At 35.8% G+C, this 21,494-nt stretch overlaps 1 protein-coding gene across 1 annotated transcript in view; it reads right to left on the reverse strand.

Annotated features, from left to right (window-relative positions):
• Positions 1–3,991: 3,991 nt before the first annotated feature.
• Positions 3,992–21,494, reverse strand: part of brinp3b (bone morphogenetic protein/retinoic acid inducible neural-specific 3b) — a 79,202-nt gene continuing 61,699 nt past the window's right edge. Inside the window, exons 4-7 of the mRNA XM_056472289.1 lie at positions 17,601–17,706; positions 17,095–17,331; positions 11,215–11,437; positions 3,992–5,404 (exon numbers count right to left, since the gene is read on the reverse strand). Of these exons, the coding sequence (XP_056328264.1) occupies positions 4,288–5,404; positions 11,215–11,437; positions 17,095–17,331; positions 17,601–17,706 (1,683 nt within the window). The 3' untranslated portion in view covers positions 3,992–4,287. The remainder of the gene's footprint in view (positions 5,405–11,214; positions 11,438–17,094; positions 17,332–17,600; positions 17,707–21,494) is intronic.

Here is a 21,494-nt window from a genome sequence, read left to right on the forward strand (position 1 = left end):
TACCAAAATATCTAAAACAAGTCACGTGTGAGTAAACTCTCATCACATTGGTCACGGTTTATTTTTCAGAGTCTCGCTCAGCTGTCAATCATCTTTATTTTAATTTATGGTGATAAGCGGTAAGACATTATAAGCGAAAAGCTGTGCTTTATAATGTTGAATGGTGACACCCACAGACATCATCACCAAATATAACTAAAAATAAGACGTTCTCATACATAATCGTTGGCTAGAATTATGCATATAGGCTTTAAAGAGAGAAATAACAGATAAACCAAGACTGCAGTTTGGTTAATTTTCCTAACGAATAAACAGCTCTTGTTAATAGTTCATATTTGTATTTGACCACGTTTATTGGTATGAATTACGACATCCCGCCCTACTCGTAATTCTCTCTTCATATAGCCGTATATACCTATTACATATCCATTATAGCCTGGTTCATTAGTTCGTTGGATCGTTTTGCTTTCCCACTACAATCGATCTGCTTCAGAGTTCGTTTCAATCAAGCCAAGAACACCTCATTCAGGCAATCTCAGACTGATTGTTTTAGTACGGATCCGAGCCCAATTGCTGGATTCATTCATCCATTAATTTCTCTTCGGCTTAGTCCCTTTATTATTCTGGGGTCGCCACAGCGGAATGAACCACCAACTTATCCAGCATATGTTTTACGCAGCGAATGCCCTTTCAGCTGCAACCCATCACTGGGAAACATCCATACACACTCATTCACACACATACTCAATCGCTACGGACAATTTAGCTTACCCAATTCACCTTTGCCACATGTCTTTGGACTGTGGGGGAAACTGGAGCACACGGAGGAAACCAACGCAATCACAGGGGGAAAATGCAAATAAATAAATAAATAAATATCAGTTGGGTTTAGGGAAGGGGTTGGTTGGGTCAGGTGGTCAGTCAGTCAGTTGACAACCAGCGGGCCTGGTTGGCTAAAGTTCATTTTGAGCCCACTGGTGGATTCATGCGAGAAAAGAACATAGAGAAATTTGAGATTAACAAGGCATTTGCGCCCATAGAAATGCAGCTCATTGGATATTTTCTCTTTTTCTGACCATTCGCTGTAAACCCTAGAGATGGTTGTGCGTGAAAATCCCAGTAGATCAGCAGTTGGGTGTGTGGGTCAAGCAGGCAGTCAATCAGCTGGCCTGGTCGGCTGAAGTTTATTTCGCATCCTTTGGTGGATTTATGTGAAAAGAGGACACGCGAGAGAAATTTGAGATCAAAAATCGTACACAGCGGCCTCTGGTGGTTTCCAAAAACTGTGAGCAGACATACCTCCAGTTACGTATTTCGCTGTCGCCAGAAATGTAGACCTGAGTATGTATCCGTAATGAGCCTGGGTTAGTTCATTCCTACACTGTTAAACTCAACAGTCAACTTTATCAAGTGAAATGAGTGTAGTTAACTCAAAATTGACTGAAAGTTAATTCTACTCATTTGAAAAGAGTTTTGAACTCTGTTTTTAAGGTAATGAGTTAATTAAATACCTCATTACTTCAACTTAAATAAAGTGTTCACAGTAGGGTTTCCTTAAAATGGTTTGAGTTACTGTACCTTAACTTTTAGGTTTTACAGTGTATGAAAACATACACACACACACAAAAAAGGTGTGCCCCCACCCCAAAATCCAACTGTCATTAGGGGATGAGCAAATTGTAATAAAATGTATGAGATTGTACAAATTCATACAAATTAGATACTAAATCAAGTTACAAAATGTTGTGAGATTGCATTGAAAAATTCAGGTCGAACTCACAAGGAAATGGAAAGAATCTATTTTACATACCGGCAGAAAAGGGACTAATTCAATTTCATTCCTACAAAAACATATACTTTTAAAAAACGTTAATGCCCCCAAAAGCCATTCCTAAACCCAACTGTCATGAGGGATGAGCCAATCATACTATAATGTATGAGACCGCACAAATTCATACAAATTAGTCACTTAATAAAAAGGTTAGAATTGGAATTTTCAGGTTGACCTCACAACAAAACAGAAAAGTATTAACATTAATTTTATATTTAATATTAATTAAATATAACAGAAAAGTCACTAATTCAATTTTATTCCTACAAAACTGTACACGTTTTAAAAGGAGGTGTGCCCCTAAGTCCCACCCCTAAACTCAACTGTTATTGGTTGACAGTGATTATTAAACCACACTGAACTGAGCTAAACTGAACTGAATTTAAACACTAAAAACTGAACTACACTGTTTCAATTTACTGTGATCTTTTATGTGAAGCTGCTTTGACACAATCTACATTGTAAAACCGCCATACAAATAAAGGTGAATTGAATTGAATTGAAATGGGGATGAGCAAATCATACTATAATGCACCGTATAAACTCGTACAAATTCATACAAATTACCCACTAAATCAAAAAGTTACGATCCGGTTAAGATTTTAACATGAATCTCAAAAAATGCATTGAGGACATTGAGGAAACTGAATGTTGCTGAAGTCACATCCTTTATAAAAACAGATCAACGTAGTTCAGCAAATTCATTTGAATATTCTGTGTTTACCTGAAGCTATTGCCAATTCGTTTCACTTGACGTCTTTGTGGAACAGATTCACGCAGATTTCAGTTGGAATGACACTCTGGAAAGAACAGCTGCATGACACTTTTGAAGGAATAGCAGCACATTTGCTGTCAGTTTCAGATGAAATCGAAAGATTACCTTGTCTTGATGAATTGAAAATGGTCAAAACAGGAATGTAGCATAGAATAGAATTGTAAAAAAGACAGAAACATGAACAGGTCACATTCCACTCTGAAATAACAAGGTGAAAAACAAAACAACAGGGTTTTCTGCATTTCACATGAAGAAAAGCGATCTTTTATTGCAATTAAACTGTTATTATTATTATTATTATTATTATTATTATTATTATTATTATTATTTCAACAACCGATTTCCCCTTAAACTGACGTTACACCAATTACAGAAAATATAAATGATTTAAATATTAATATAATTGTATAACTGGTTATATAGTTAAGTATTATTATTTATGAATAGGCATAGGCCGCTATACATTTTTGAATGTATGATAACGTTGGATAAAAATCCCACAGTTTCACAGTATTGTGAATACTGCTCTAAAATCAATTCTTTTTAAATGTCTAGATAAAACAAGACACAATTTATTTTATTTTAAGAAACATTTATAATATTTCGAACCCTAAACATGTTAGGCTAAATAAAATAAATTAGTTCTGCTATCTTCATTTTCAAAAACACAGATTTCTTTACTCCACATAAAAAATACATTAAAAAAACTTACATGTACCTTGGAAACGGTATAACAGAACATTTTAGTGGTTTTAAAACCTTGACTTTTGCAAACTTCTGTAAACCTTAAAACCGGTTATCGTCCCATGCCTACTTAAGAATTAAAAAACTGTTTTCTTGGAGCTTTATATGATTACAGTTGAATCACTGAAGTCACATGCTGTGTTTTGATTATGTTTTGAATGTGTCTGGATCGTTTCTGTCGATGGTGGGTCAGAGAGCTCAAGGATTTCATCTAAATGAATCTTCATTTGTGTTCTGAAGATCAATAAAGGACTCAGGAGATTGAAACAACATGAAGGTGAGTAATTAATAGAAGAATTTTCATTTGTAAGTAAGCTAACTCTTTAAATACTTTAAAAAACAATGTATTATTTATAACAATGTTATAACACTTTGATATAACCTTTATATTTCATGTTTATTTCTGTGATACCTACTGTACACTGTACTTTCAGCAGCAATTACTTCAAATTTGTTTTAATTGTATGTATGCAGTGTGCATGTTTGCAGTTGGTATGCAAGATTTACTTATAAATATATGACATGTTTAGATGTTTTAGCTAAGTTTGATAGATTTTGAACAAAAGTGGCAGGAAAACGTTTTGACGTTTTGCTAAATAAGTTCTTAAAATAATCCCTTCCAGAGTTGGAATCCATTCAACTACAATCAACGTGCTACAAACACAACAGAAATAATTTTGTTTTAAACTAGCTTTTTGCCTGCTTTATTTAATTCAAACATGGCAGAATTGATAAAATTGTGCAAAACTTTGTTTCATCTGAACTACTATTTGAACCAAAGACATCAAATATATACCATGTCTATGAACAGTAATGACTTCATATCAAACAGCGACAACAGTGACCCCCCCTCCCTCATAAAATAATTTTCAGTTCAATTAACTTCTCAGCGAGTAAAGCAAAACATCAATGGCAAAAAAATAAATGGGTTTGCTTTCTAGCTACAAAGTTTTGCAGCTTCGTACTCTTTGTAGAACGGCTGTTTGGCACTAAAAGTCTGTAGTGTGGCGAGTATTCTCTGTACCTCTGAGCTGGACAGTTTGAGTCTGTGTCGGAGTAGGCAGGAGAACAGGTCTAATGGCAGTGGTCCAGGAGGAGACAGTCTATTGACCCGATATCGGATCTCCATTAGCTGCAACAGAGCCGAGTCTTGAGATCCCTGAGTGTACGGATAGTCCAACTGCAGGATCAGGTCCTGGATAGCCTCCGGGTCAAAGTGCATGCTGTAACCAAACAGCTGCATGCTGTTGATCTTCATGTATCCAAAGTTCTGTGAGGCATCTGTTGCTTCTAGGGGCTCAACGTAGACCGTTTCGTTCCCCTGAGAGGACTCTGTCCGAATGCGACCTCTCAGGTAGAAGTGAACAGTCTCGAAAAAGCTCTTCCACCGGTTCCCTAAAGTCAAGGTCCAGTTGAAGCAATCCAAAGGAATGTCCAGCTTTGTTTTTTCCCAGTCTGGGTAGCTATTTTGATTGATTGGCATGGTCCAGCTTTCTGAATGGCTCCCTCCGAAAGGGTTGACATAGACAGAAAACACAGGCTCTATGGTGGAGTTCTTGGTCATGCAGAACTGCACCGAGACGCCCAGGAGCATATGGACGCGACTTGATTTAAACTTGTTGCTTTTGAGTGTAAGTAGCATCCTTTTTCTCCATGATGGGTCAAACCAAACATTGAGGCGCACATCGTTGCTTACAAATATTGCATGTGTTGTGATGCGGCCGTCTCGGTGCTGCAGTAGGTAGCGGAGCTCCAGGTCTTGTAGATCCGTCTCAAATCCAAGATAGTGGTCGGTGGGGTTGGGTACTGCATATTTACAAACCCCGTGACTGAGAACATAACCTGGGTTGCAGCTGGAGCAGCGAGTACGGTTGTCCACGGAGCAAGAAGCACAACGGTGGCCATCACCCACCTCGCAGGGGACGACACCCTGGCACGAGGGGTTCTCGTACGGACAGGCACAAGTCCGTAATTCCTCTGTGTAAAATCCAAGTTGGTTGTTCTCACTGCAGTACAGGATGGACAAGCTGAACTGCAGCCAGTAGCTCAAAGGCCTGGAAAAAAAGTGGAAAAACGAGGATTATGGTTTGTGGGGTATGCATTAGGGATGGGAAGATTATCTGATCTGCTCTGTTCATTGGATATCATATAAAATGATTCTAAAAATTGGTTTAAAAAGTGTGCAACAGATACAAGTTGGCATTTTAGATTAGATTAGATTCAACTTTATTGTCATTACACATGTACAAGTACAATGCAATGAAATGCAGTTAGGGTCTAACCAGCAGTGCAATAGCAGCAAGTGCAGGATACAGGTATAAGTTATAAAGTGCAGTTATAGAAAATCTATAAACTATTTATATCGTAATGCATCATGTCTAATTTGATTCTGTACAAAACGAATCTGTGGCCATTGTTTTAAATGTAGACTTATTTCCCCACATAATAGATGGAGTGCAAAAGTATAATAATGCAATAGTTCTGAGTAGAATATGCAGTTTGACATTAAATGTGCCTTCTATTTTAAATATACATGTGTATATTTTTATGCTAACAGTAAGTGTAAAGGGAGTAATGTGTAAATAAAAAGCTAGTACAGTCCTGAGCTCATAATGAGTGTTTCCTATAGCAAATATGTGAAAACGTAGTATTTTTACTTTATTTACTTTTCAAATTTAGTGATTTCAATGCAGTTTTTTACATTTGAATGCTCTGCTATTTGTTCAGATACAGTTTCAGGAAAAGTATATGAACCATTTGGGATTACTTGGATTTCTGCATAAATTGGACACATTGGAAAAGTCACAACAATAGAAAAAAAAAACAGTCTGCTTAAACTAATACCACACAAATATAATATGTTGAACACAACATGGAGAAATTCACAGTGCAGAGTGAAAAAAGTATGCGAACCCCTAGGCTACTGATTGCTCCAGGAGCTAATTACAGCCATGAAACAGTCAAAATGAAGAACCAATCAGTGTGATGAGATTAAATGTGTTGGTTAAAGCTGCCCTATAAAAACACACACCAGTTTTGACTTTGCTGTTCTCAAGAACCATTGCCTGATATGAACCTTGCCTTGTGTAACCCTGCTGGTCCTACACTACCCAACCCGCTCTGAGCTGGGGTCGAACTGGGGATTCTTTGCATGGGAGTCGGTTGCTCTAACATGGAGTGAGGTTTACCTGCACAGCACTTCACTAGCTGGCCTATGCTATATTCACCCTCCTAACCCTGTAAGACCTGCATACCTTTTTTATAAAGTTTTTATTATTATTTACAAAGGATATAATAATTAGTATACATTAGAAAAAGCTGCAAATAAATTAGCAAATTAAAATGATTAGCTGTTTTAAAGAAATTGAATCAAGTTCAATCAGAGGAGTGAAGTTTACCTGCACAGCAATTCACTAGCTGGCCTCTGCTACATTCACCCCCTAAACCTCACTTCCATCCGGGTCACAGCACCAATGTAACTCTGCCGGTGCTACACTACCCAGCCCGCTCTGAGCTGGGATCGAACTGGTGATTCTTTGCATGGGAGTCGGTTGCTCTAATGAGGAGGCTAAAGATCACGGCCTCTAGCAACTGTCGCTAGAGCACCTTTAGAAGTCAGAGGAGTGAAGTTTACCTGCACAGCACTTCACTAGCTGGCCTCCGCTGCATTCACCCTCTAAACATCACTTTCATCCGGATCACGGCACCAATGTAACCCTGCTGTTCCTACACTACCCAACCCGTTCTGAGCTAGGATTGAACCGGCGATTCTTTGCATAGGAGTCGATTGCTCTAAAAAGGAGACTAAAGACCATGACCTCTAGCATCTGTCACTAGGGCACCTTTAGAGGTCAGAGGAGTGAAGTGTACCTACACAGCACTTTACTAGCTGGCCTTCGCTACACTTGGACAAAAGAGCTCTCAGAAGATCAACAATCAAGAATTGTTCAGTTTAGGGAAGCTGGAAAGGGTTACAAAAGCATCTCTAAAAGCCTTGATGTCCATGTGTCCACTGTAAGACAGACTGTCTACCAATGGAGAAAGTTCAGCACAGTTGCTACTGTTACTATAAAAGGTAAAACTGTCATAAAACCAAGCTGAAAAGCTTTTAACATTATAATATTTAATATTAGCTTACAGTATATGAGAGAGTCAGGGGTAATATTAATTGCAATTGCAATAATTGCATGATCTCAATAAAAAATATATAATATTTTTCATATTTCATTGTAATAGTAATCTAATCGCATTGTGTTAAACCAAATCGAATTGGAATCGGATCATCATTCTGCCCTATGAGAGGGATGAACTGTCTCATATTGCATCAGTAGCTGCTTCATATGTATTTTTGTAATATCATTTTGCTGGCTATACATCAAGATGTGTATCGTATCGACCTCATTTCTAACATGCACATCCCTAGTATGCATATAATTGCAAAGATCATAAGGCAATGATTTGCAAAAAAAAACCTGTGACAATAAACAGCATTGTTTGGCATCAGTCCTAATTGGTTTCTAACCTTGAGCTCTGCTAATATCTGCTTTTGAAAGCGGCGGCAGGACAAAAGTAATCCATTAGTGCAGCAGTAGCCTCAGAGGCTGTAGTGGGTGGTTAAACAATGGATTAGTCATTAGTCTTTTACATTCGCTTAGAGATCGGGCTTGGCTAAACAATTGCACTTTCAAATCAAAATCCACTAGTGTAATAATCTTTCCAAGTGTTTTCAAAAACCCAGCGGTAAATTGTATTGCTGAGAGGTTTCCATTTAAAGCACATGAGACTTAATTGAGATCTCAGCTATGTTTAATTAATGTATCGTCCACAAATTAAGGCATTGTTTTTTTAAGCTTTCAGATGCTCTGTGCATTATCCTACTGAAAGTACTTTTAGATTTGGGTACACTGTGCTTGGATTGGACATTGATATGGTCACCATACTCTGTTCAGTTGGTACAAAGAGGCACTCAATGTACCAATAAAATAACTCTCATGACACTACAAAACAAGCACCCTGAATCATTGCTATAATGCAAACATGCATCTATATGTATGTGTTTTTTCTTCTTCTAAATTCTGACCCTACAATCCAAATGTGTGAAATCGAGGCTAATCAGATTTGTGCCCATAGTAGCCTCACATTTGGTTGCTTAGCCAAAAGGAATGGCACCCGGTGACATTTTTTTGCTACAGAAGGCCATCCAATTCAAGGTTGGACGGGTTAAATGTCCAGAGATTCTCCTCTGTAAGCCCTGGATGTAATGGATTGTTATTTGAGGTTCTGCTATTTTTCTACAAGCTTGAACCAGTCTGGCCAGTCTCTTCTGACCTCTGGCATCAACAAGGTGTTTTTGGCGAGAGAACTGCTTCTCACTGGATTAAAAAACAAAAAATCAGACCACTCCTTTAAACCCCAGAGATGTTTGTTTGTAAAAAGCCTAGTTTTTGAAATACTCAGACTAGCCCATCTTGCATTGACAGTCATGCTATATTCAGTGTCATTCGTTTTTTTCTTTTACATTCTTATACATTTTATCTTGAGTAGATCGTTTTGACAATGTCTACATGCTTAAATGCATTGATCTGTTCTCACATAGAAGGTCTGCCTAATAAAGTGGCTAAGTTGTAATAAATTGAGTGATAAAGCAAACATCTCAAGCTGTTGTCCTTTTAATTCCATCAGTTCCAATCAGAGTTTCCATCGCATACAAAACAAGAGATGGAAATGCCAAATTCTGAATAAATTTTCCTTAATTCAGTCTAGAGGCAGCACAGTGAGTAGCGATGATGCCTCACAGCAAGAAGATCCCTGGTTCGAGTCTCGGCTGGGTCAGTTGGCATTTCTGTGTTCAGTTTGCATGTTCTCCCGTGTTGGCATGGGTTTCCTCCGGGTGCTCCGTTTCCCCCACAGTCCAAAGACATTCGCTATAGGTGAATTGGTTAAGCTAAATTGAGTAAACTCCAGGTTGAGGGTTGGGGGTTGAGCGTTGGGCTAAAAGCCCACCTTGTAAAAATGAGATGTTACAAAACACCAACATGGTGGCTAAATATCAACTTTGATAAAAATGGCCCTGGGAGCAAGTAAGTAATTCAGTCTAGAAGAGATACAGCTGTGGATCCATAGGCATGCGCACATCATTCATTCATTCATTTTCTTTTCGGCTTAGTCCCTTTATTAATCTGGGGTTGCCACAGCGGAATGAACCGCCAACTTATCCAGCATATGTTTTACATAGCTGATGCCCTTCCAGCTGCAATCCATCAATGGGAAATGTGCACATCATTTTAGAATAATTTGTGTCAAAGTCTCTTTTAGACAAGTAATTTCACTCGGCGGCCATCTTTGATATGCCTCTCGGGGAGTATGCTCGGAGTTCTGTTTGAATGGGGAAACATCTAATTCTCCAGAACTTTCATTTCTATAATTCTGAATCACACAAAATCTGCAGAAGCTCACGTCTGGTCTGAGCCCCTCCCCTAGAGTATCGTCAGTCTATAGCGATCGATGATTGGCTCCTGTACTAGAAAGTGAACTTTATTCGCAATATCTCGATCAACGATTGGCTCCTGTACTAGAAGGCGGGGCTCCATTCGCCATATTGACCGTTACACTTTTCCCCATTCACAATGATCTAGTGACTTGTCTTATGTATTCTATAGTCTTTGTTTGTGTGACACTGTATAACAATAATTACTATTTTCTTTGTCTTACTGTGAAGGGTAGGTTTAGTGTTGGAGTAGACATTATTAAAACACAATGTAATGGGTAATTTAATAAATAAAATATATACTTCTCATTAACTCACGGAGCTGTATCCCTTTTAGCAACAAACCTTTAATTAAAATTAATTAGTTAAATTTGAGCCTTGAGGTGGTTTTAGACTTGTTGGAAAAAGAATAAATGTGAATAATGACAGAATGAAAATGCACTTGACGAATAAACTCTGATATAGCAAAAATTACACCAAAAATTTGTCTGCTGTCTCTGTTTTTGGTAAAGTGTAGGATACAGCTTTGGATACACACAATAAGTACATTTTTTACAGTACTGTGATGGTTGGGTTTAGGGTTGGGGTGGGGTAGGCGTTAATACAATAGAATTTATTGGGTAATTTAATAAATAACATAAATAATACTTGATACAACTACTGTTTTTACATTACCGTGATGGTTGGGTTTAGATTTGGGGTAGGGGTAGATGGTAATAAAATACATTCATTCATTCATTTTCTTTTCAGCTTAGTCCTTCATTAATCTGGGGTCGCCACAGCCAACTTATCCAGCATATGTTTTACGCAGCGGATGCTCTTCCAGCTGCAACCCATCACTGGGAAACACCCATACACAGTCACACACATACACTACGGCTGATTTAGCTTACTAAATTCACCTATAGAGCATGTCTTTGGACTGTGGGGGAAACTGGAGCACCCGAAGAAAACCCACGTGAACACGGTGAACATGCAAACTGACCCAGGCCTTACTGTGAGGCGATCGTGCTACCCACTGCGCCACCGTGTCGCCTCGATAATTTGTATTTGTGTCTTTTTTCTTGCAAACTTTTAATAGATTTGCTTCATGTTCGGATGGAAACCAGGCTACTCTTCATGTGAAACAACTGAGATGCTTTATTTGTGTTTTTTCAATCCTTATGGGATGGTTTGGAGAAAAAAACCACAGTTTCAGCTCAAACCCCATGAACCTCAAACTTCCACAGAGTTTAATGATGCACAAACATTCAGAATTCCTCATAGACTAAAACTTTGCAGCTTTTCATGTAGCTTCATTTGCATAACTTGCATAATTATACACACAAAAAAAATTAGGATTCGCAAGTTTAATGTGTGCCTATAAAAAAACCTTACCTTTCCCTCAGAGAGACTATTTTGGGCTGCGTGCGGCATCTCTTGCTGAGGCTGAAGAGCTTGTTAGCAGTTCGCCGGGTCTTGGAAAGCAGGAGGCTAATGCGGCTTTCTAGCTGCCTGTAGCGTTGCTGTAGAGCGCTGTCTGTCCTCCACAACTGCTGGATTCTTGATGAATTGAGAGCGCTCTGTGTTGGTAGTTTACCCATGAAACTCTGGAACTCATCTGATGAAAATGGAGATCTGAATTAGCAGTGTTTTGGCGAAGATTTTCATAATAAAATTGCCACATTAGCCTACTAGCATTAGCATACATGTTATTAGTAATGCTTCACAATAGGTTCCCATTAGCTATAATAATATAATATAATAGAATAGAATAGAATATTCTATATATATATAAATTTTCTTATTAGTTTTTTTTTTTACAGTATACATTAACATTTTTATCTTTTGTTAAAATACAATAAAGTGTCTCACTTTAGCAAATTAAATGTTAAAGGTTCAGTGGGTGATTGTCTTCAGAAACAGTTTTTGTTGTGCTGATTGAAAGTTTCTTCACATTCCAATAGTAATGATTAAAATAAATGATCTAAATGTATTTATATGTAGTTTTATTTTCTGGGTAAGGTATAAAACTAAAAATGTTCATCCAATAAAAAATTGTTTGCTGATAATTCCCATAATTCTGATAAGTAGCCAAAACTGTCTGTCAGCAAATGTAGATTTGTACAACTGCGCACCCGTTCACGCAGATCCGCCATTTGCGCATGCTGTAAAAACAAATGCTGAATCAAAACTTTTTAAATCCTGAATCTATATTGGAGTTAAAAAAAACTGACCTCAAAGTTTTGACCGGTAGTCTACGTAAGTAAAAAAATAAAAATTAAATAAATAAATAAATAAATAAATAAATAAATATAAATATATATATATCCCCCTAATATAAAATATAAATATATATTTATATTTTATATATATATAAAACCTATATAAAATCCCCCCTAAACCCAATCATCAATCATTGTAAAAATGCTGGCTTACACTCAATCAATTTGTGTTGGGACAACATGAAAGAATTAGGTTAACTCATTAGTTTTTACAATTTTAAATGAATTAAACATAAAACAATTAAGTTGTCCCCCCAAAAGAATTGTGTTGCTTCAGCTTATTTATCTATTTATTTACTTTTTATGATATAGGACAGTAGAGATTTCAGAGAGGAAAGCATTGGGAGCAGAGAAAGGGGATGGATCGGCAAAGAACCTCAAGCTGGCAATTGAGCTCGGGTCACCGTGAGCAAGTTGGTGCTATATGTCAGCGCACATTAGGCACCGACGTTTAACAAACAGTAAATGTAATTTTTTGAGTGTTGGGGCATGAGCAAATAAAACAAATTTTTACGAATAAAGTTTTCAGAGCAATTTCCTTTTCACATACTATAAGACACATTATAAGACAATGTTTCTTCCCATACCGACAAACTTTCAGTGAATGGTTAATGTGATTTTTTTCCATTTTATATGGTTCCTTTTACAGCATCGATCTTGTATTGTAATAAAATATAATCAGTTAAATAGACTTCATTTAGTTGTTCAAGCGTAAAACGAGATGAAAGATCGTTTACATGCACATGCTGTCAGGGTGACATGCTGTCAGAAACACCATTGAAAATACTAGGGTAAAATAAATGTTAATATTTCAAAAAACATGCGCCGGGAAAAATTTATTTATTGCAGTGCTTCTTGTACAATCTTTATATTGTATATCAATCAGGCAGTGGATTTTTAAAGAAAACAGTCTGCTCACTCAGGAGAGCTCAGGAGTCTCATTGAAAGACCAAGACCTGTATTTTCCTTGCAAAGAGGCACAGCGTCACTCTTCAGCACTTACACTCTTTCTGTTCCTCTCTGATGGAAAGTGCTGCCAACAACTGCTCAGACCATCACATCTTTCAAGAAGCAGCTAAAAACACACATCTTCCTTAACATTTTCTACTTCATTCTTTGTGATTTAGAAGCATTTTTTTACCTATGATTACTTCAATTTTGACACAAGTCCCCATGAGTCTATGTGCAGTCAAGTTTAAGTCCCCACTGGGATATAAAAATAAGTACACACAACCATTTTCAACTAAATACTGTAAATGCTTTATGTGATTTTGCCATTCATTTGCATGGAAAAGGTGTTTTGGGGGATTAAAAAGCAAACATTTAAATCTTCAAAAACCTTCAGATCAGCTCCTCAAGTGGTTTGAGTGATCAAATTTATATTCATCTTAAATGTGTTTCAGAGGAATTTAAAAACTTGATAGCTATACAATCAGGAAAAAAATGCATGAAATGACCAGGTTTATACATATGTTTATATATATATATATATATATATATATATATATATATATATATATATATATATATATATATATATATATATGTATATATATATGTATATATATATGTATATGTATGTATGTATGTATGTATGTATGTATGTATATATATATATATGTATATATATATATATGTATATGTATATATATATATATATATATATATATATATATATATATATATGTATATGTATATATATATATATATATATATATATATATATATATATATATATATATATATATATATATATATATATATATATATATGTATATGTATAAATATATATACATATGTATATGTATATATATATATATATATATATATATATATATATATATATATATATATATATATATATATATATATATGTATATGTATATATATATATATATATATATATATATATATATATATATATATATATATATATATATATATATAAATCATTTTAAGGTCAATATTATTAGCCCCTTTAAGCAATTTTTTTGCACAGAGATAAGCAGACATGCGTGTGCAAAAGACGCCAAATGTGAATGGCCCCTAACGTCTTTTTTTTCTGGGATTACCACTCTAAATTTATAAATTTTCATATTTTTTTGCATGTCTCCCTGTGCCGCCTAGCAAGATGCCGCCCTGGGCTATTGCCCATACTGCCCATGCCTAAATCCACCACTGAGTAAAAGTGTTTCCATCGTTGTTTATGCGCATTTTTTCTTATCGAATATAAAGATTATTGATTATTTTTATGCGCATATCCAAAATGCACATAAAAATAGGTGGATGGAAACGTAGCTACTGTCATCTGTATGCAAAACTACATAAAAATGCAATGAGAAACCGTTTCTTTATAATAAAATACACTAATGTTACCTGTCAAAATATACTCATTAATCTGGCATTGTGCACAACGATGATTGAATGCTCAAATCTGAATTGTTCTATTATTTTTTCTTTGGATAAAAGCATCTTCTAAAAGCATTAATGCAAATGTTCTTCATGTTTTGGCTTTGCATTCATGCTGACTTCTTCTCAAAATGTTATCAATTATTTTTTAAATACAAAGTGTCTATTTGTACTCGGGTGCAAATAGCATCTCCCACACAGCGTACAGCTATTTGCACCCACGGCAGTGTTGTGAAACCACCGAAATTTTGTGAGCTGCAGTAGTTGATGTGTTGTTGAGAGTAAAGATGTAGCAAATACACACATATATGTGCTAGCAATCGAAGTTGTGTGTGTTTTTGCCTCCCTCTGTGAGTATGAGCGCAGGATGAGACAGCAGAATAGAGAATAAACACAACACACACACAAAAAAAGAGCCATGCTGGCCAAATCTCAAGAACTTCATTACCAAACATATTTTCGAACAGTTTTTCTTCTATTCTCTTTCCAAATCAACCGTACGCCTGTTGTTTATTGACGTTTTCAAGCATTGGTTTGAGAATGTAATTTCAGGATGAGACTCAATCTGCTAATTGTAGCATCTAGTCTCTGTTTATCTGCTGCGTAATGTACTTTCGAAGTGGACAAGAGAGCACGTTTCTGTCTTGTATTGTGTTCTTGGCTGAATTGTATACTATTATAGTTTACCACATGGCTTTGTAGAATACTTGATTCCGATTGGTCGGTTTCATACAAATTTCATCATCTTTCTCTGTTATCAAGTCTACATGGAATGGTGTAAAAAAATCCCAATTACAAATGAAGGATTAGTAACTATTAGGTTAGAAATGTTGAAATGGCATTTTCTTATGAATCTTAATCTAATAATCAGTTTAATTTAAGTTATTATGTATTATTTGTTTATTATGTAATATTATTTAAATATTAAATAGTAAATAAACAGCAAGCGTACAGCCTCCTCACCCTTCTGTATTACTCCGCCCACATAGAGTTTGACAAATATTGCAGCTGTTGGACAACATAATGTACTTTTGAGGCTTTTTTAGGTGATAATGTAGTTGTTTAGATTGCAATTATGCAGTTTATTTAAAAAGATATAAATATTTTAAATATTTATAATTTCAGAGATTCAGCATGTTGGCGGCAATCAGCCTGTCATACGAGCAAAGACGGTTGTGCCAAAACATGGCGACAGAGACCGCATAATAAGTCCTAAGGAGAGAAAAACGAAACTTTTCTCTTTCGTATTTCAAACTACAGCTGATCAAATCATTATAAAACAAAAAACTCAGGTACGTGACATTCTAATTTGATTTCTCTCTTTTGTATGCTGTAGTGCTGTATTTATACCATAGTAATCTGCTAGTGTTTGCTTTGGTCTGGCTTTTTCGGGGTTAATTATTGTGATCTCCTGAGTGCAACAGAGAAATACTGGAAAATCTGTCTAGACTGATGGCATTTCATGCTGTTCAGCCTTATAATCTTAAAATGTTTTGTCATCACTTTAGACATTAAACGCTAGAGAATCATTCAAATACTAGCTCTAAGTGACATGTTTTTAACCAATAGTTTCATCTGTTTTGACGGTCAGCTGCAGATTTGAATGAATGGTGGAAGAAAGTAATTCTTCATACTGCAGAAGTGATTGAATGGCGGAAGAAAGTAGTTCCTTCTATGTTTTTCTAAAGATCTATAATTCCATCCATCCATTCTATCCATCCATCCAATCTATCTATCTATCTATCTATCTATCTATCTATCTATCTATCTATCTATCTATCTATCTATCTATCTATCTATCTATCTATCTATCTATCTATCTATCTATCTATCTATCTATCTATCTATCTATCTAGGTTTTTCTAAAAATATAATTCCATCCATCCATCCGTCTATGTTTTTCTAAAGATATAATTCCATTCATCCATCCATCCGTCCATCCTTCTATGTTTTTCTAAAGATCTATAATTCCAACCATCCATCCATCCATCCATCCATCCATCCATCCATCCATCCATCCATCCATCCATCCATCCATCCATCCATCCATCTATCTATCTATCTATCTATCTATCTATCTATCTATCTATCTATCTATCTATCTATCTATCTATCTATCTGTCTATCTATCTATCTATCTATCTATCTATCTATCTATCTATCTATCTATCCTTCTAGGTTTTTCTAAAAATATAATTCCATCCATCCATCCATCTGTCTATGTTTTTCTAAAGATATAATTCCATTCATCCATCCATCCGTCCATCCTTCTATGTTTTTCTAAAGATCTATAATTCCGTCCATCTATCCATCCATCCCAGTTGGTTGTGCATTTTCTAAAGTAACTTCTAATCTCGTTTTAGGTTTAACATTTGTAATGGTATATTTTTATCTCATTTTTTCCAATATGTATTTTTCTAACGTGTCAATCGTGAATAAAGTAGATTGACCAAGAATGTCTCAAACTACCTCAAAACTAGCCAAGCAGTTTAACAATCTAACGGAAACACCTGCACCTCATGTGTATGTATGAATATGAAAATGCTCCCTGGAGAAAAAAGAGAAAAGCTAGACATTTTGGCACCTGAGTGTTGAAATTCCTGGTTCTCCAGCCTCCAGGCGTCCCTCATGCGCTCCAGGTAACTTTCCTGGGAGTGGATATCAGCCTCTGGGCAGTTACACTGAGGAAAGTCCGCAGCGCATTGGCACCAGCAATCATTGTCTTTGCACACAAATTGGCCTTCAGCATTGCAGCCTATGTAGCCTAAGGCGGCCTGAACAAAGCCACTCCTTAAATAAGCAGGCAGAATAGCTTGAAGTCCTGGAAAGAGAAACACAGGAGGGTGAGAGAGAGACCACACATGCCTCTTCTTTTTCCATGGCTGGGAGTCGGCGGTTCCTGCTTTTTGTCAGATGCTAAATCCTTTAATCTAATTAGCAGGCACAGTCAACTCTCAGCATTCAAGATTTGTGTATAATTAGCAGGCTAATTAGACAATGGCTTTGATCGTGTAACGGCCATGGCTCATCACACAAGTGCGACCTCTGGAAACACTTCAGAGTCGTGTCAGGATGAGGTTTTTTTTTTACCTTGCAACTGAACTTTGTTCTCGTGGCTGTGCACCAGAACGGAGCTGACAGAGTCGAGGTTGTCATAGTTACTGCAGCCCAAAGGGCCGGTCCTGGTTTCGGTTACCTGGAGAGAGAGACACAATACAAGAAATTATTACCTTTGTCAAATCAATTGATTGAAGCGATTGGTAAAGATCCACAGAAGTGCCCCAATCAAGGTTACATTATTCCTGAAAAATTCAACTGTTGTTCTGTTTCTTCGACAGTGACTGAACGATGGGCAAACAAATGATTATCAAATTGCATGTGTGAGCTGTGAATTCACTTGTACATCAGGCTATGTACAAATTACATCTACTTTGTTTGCTTATATAAATGGCTAGTTCACCAAAAAACTGTCATACCATTCCAATCCTTGGTGACCTTTGTTCAAATTAAGCTATTTAAGGTGAAGTCCAAGAGCTTCAGCGTAGACAGCAATGGTCCCCAGAGGTTCAAAGTCCAAATAAGGCCAAAAAGTTACAAAGGATGTTTTATGGTTCCTTTTCTGGAAAGTCTCTGGGCCTTGCTGTCTTTGGAGGATAAGAGAGCTCTCAGATTTCATCTAAAATATCTTCATTTGTGTTCTGAATATGAGAGAAGGTCTTGGATGGGAACAACATGAGGGTGAGACAAATTAATTAACAGAATTTTCAGTTTTGGGTGAACTAACCATTTAAAATGTATCCTACACTGTAAGACTTTGCTGCAATTTTTTTTGCAGCTATTTACTGCAAAAATGCCCATTAAAATACCACATACAATCTTTACAATTCACTACTGTATGCACTGCATTGTGGGCCACTTTAAAACTTTTGCAGTAGCTTACTGAATATTAGGAATTTGTGGTATACTACTGGAATCAAAGAGATTGAGTACACTGTTCGAATTTGCTGCAAATGTACAGTTATTTACTTCAAAAACGCCCTGTAAAATACCACATACAATCTTTATAGTTCACTACTGTAATATGCACTGCATTGTATGTAATTTAAAAGCTTTTACAGTAGCTTACTGCATATTAGGAATTTGCAGTATACTCCTGGAATCAAAGTACTTGAGTACACTGTTAGACTTTACCACATTTTACAGTTATTTACTGCAAAACTCCCAGTAAAATACCACATACGATCTTTACAGTTCATTACTGTAATATGCACTGCATTGTGGGTCATTTGACAACTTATATATTAGCTCACTGCATATTAGGATTTTGCGGTATACTACTGAAATCAAAGTACTTGTTAGACTTTACCGCAATTTTACAGTTATTTACTGCAAAATTCCCAGTAAAATACCATATACGATTTTTACAGTTCACTACTGTAATATGCACTGCATTGTGGTTAATTTTAAAACTTTCACAGTAGCTTACTGCATATTAGGAATTTGTGGTATTCTACTGTAATCAAAGTACTTGAGTACACTGTTAGACTTTACCACAGTTTTACAGTAAAATTACAGTAAAAAGCCTAGTAAAATACCACATACAATCTTTACAGTTCACTACTGTAATATGCACTGCATTGTGAGTCATTTTAAAACTTTTACAGTAACTTACTGCAAATTAAGTATCTGTGGTATTCTACTGTAATCAAAGTAATCAAGTACTGCTACTGTTGTTGAAGACAGAAATGTGGCAGGTAATGAAAAAATTGTCACTTGTTTGGAATTTATTAAATTCAATAGCAAATACTAACAACAAGGGTTTTGTACTGCTAGTCTAAAATGTAAATAAATTACAGTAAAAGTACTGTAAAAATTTTCATACAGTAAAATTAAAATGTGGGCTTTTTACCATAAAAAGAAGTTGTGGTGAGGCAATTTTACTGTAAAATAGTATTGTGGTAGAGCTCTGCTACTGTAAAACACATTTACAAGTACAATAAGTTACTGTAAAGAGGCTGTTGCAGTAACTTGCTGGCAACAGTGCTCCCAGTAAGTTACCGCAAAAATACTATAAAATGTCTAACAATGTACTACTTCTGCTTTATTAAAAAAATCCAGTATTTGCAATTCGCAATCCCCCAAAAACAGAGAACGCTGCAGTGCCTCTACTAACTGTGTCTGTCTGAATCTTTCCACACTCATTTACTCAACTTTTCCCCTTTCATATTCTGTTTTTGAACATTATCTAAATCATCAGATTTTTAAAAGTTTAACAACAAAATCAGCACTTTCACAAAAGCAACGACAACTATGCGGGCCTACTTCTGTTTGTGTAATGATGCAAGAGTTGCTTACATCTGCTCCCAATTCATCATGAAACTAATTAGGTTAACATCACTGTATTTAATTAACATTTTTATTATCTTTGTGCAGCATAGCGAAGACTTTTCATTTCTTATAGCCGTGGCGCAACGCTGTGGATTTTATCCAGGAATAAAAATTATTTAGAAGCTCAGATAGTTCATCATTTATGGAAAGCAGCTATAAAATGTATTCAAATGGCATGAAGTCAAGGGCAAGAATCAGCAGAGTGTGTGTGAGAGAGAAGAGAGAAATCACAACTTCATTACAGCCACAGCAGGCTCTTACACTTCTGTTAATGCTGCTGCGGGGGAGATTCATTAAATCCTAAAAATTCTCTCTGAGGTCCGAGCTCATTGTCCCCGGAAAGGCCAAAAACACAATAGGCCTGTTGTTGCACTCTGCATCTGATTGTAGATCAAAGAATAAATGGGAAATATTGCATGCCGAACCTGGTAAATTACAGGAACATAATGTTTGTTGTTAACCATGAATATGAAAAGGGTCATTTTAGGAAGGATTTTACTCGAATAATAATATTTGCTACTATAAAGCTAGTTTGTCTTTAAACATTAATCACAATAGATTTACTTTTATTTTGACCCCCTTTGTACAGGTAATACACTGTTTATTTTACATCATTTGCATTATTAGCAGGTGTTCCTAAATTGTTTATTAAAGATAAATGTGTATCAATCAATGTATGTTTTATTTACACATTGTTTATCATTCTTTATTATTAAATAAATCGCTTCTTAAGGTTTTCATGGACTATAAGTATACTTCAGATGCCCATTTGTATTTATAGAAATGATTGAAATAGTAGAAACATATGTAAAATACATAAAAGAATGTTTTTAAACCTTGCGTATTGTTCAAATTTACTACCCTTTCATTATGTTGGTGCCTTTTTTCGCCCCTATTGCTTTCCATTATAAGAGCCTATCTAAAGATTTAATGGTGGCAACTGATGATCAACAGTAAAAATTCAAAATTTAGCTGTATGTAATTTAGCAAATGTAGCTCTTACCAAATAGGAAAAATCACCAACAATTATGAATGCATGATTATATGGTGCCCTCAGAAAATGTCATTATAATGAAAGTCCATGGGGCAAAAAGAGCCACAAACATAATGAAAGGGTAGTCAATTTGCCCCGAGAAGTGTTGAGTTGAAAATTTCAAGGCATTTGTCTGAAAAAGATTTGTCATCAAAAATCATTCCATTTGCTGAAACACATAGAAAGTTGTGGCCAAATTAAGACCCAAAATCACCCCAGTGTGGATGAAAACATCCCCAACAGCACACAAGGGTTAATAAACATGATGATGATGAGAATCTAATGCATTATTTATGAGCCAATAAAACAATAACCCAGCCTTGTAATATATTAACCATAAATGAACGTATATGAAGTCATATTTAGCAAATGAGAAATGATTTATTATTGCATACTTATAAAGTGCTCTCCATCCATCCATTTGAATGATGTATTAGTATACTGTAAGTAGCATATTTTCTTGAAGGAATCGTGCTGTGAGAAATCAAATTTGCCTTGGTCTTTGACATATAGGAGCTCTTTAAAACATCTTGTGAGTTTCAAAACTTAAAATGTCCTCCAAA

Source organism: Danio aesculapii, chromosome 2 (assembly GCF_903798145.1).
Source record: "Danio aesculapii chromosome 2, fDanAes4.1, whole genome shotgun sequence".
Taxonomy (NCBI): Eukaryota; Metazoa; Chordata; class Actinopteri; order Cypriniformes; family Danionidae; genus Danio; species Danio aesculapii.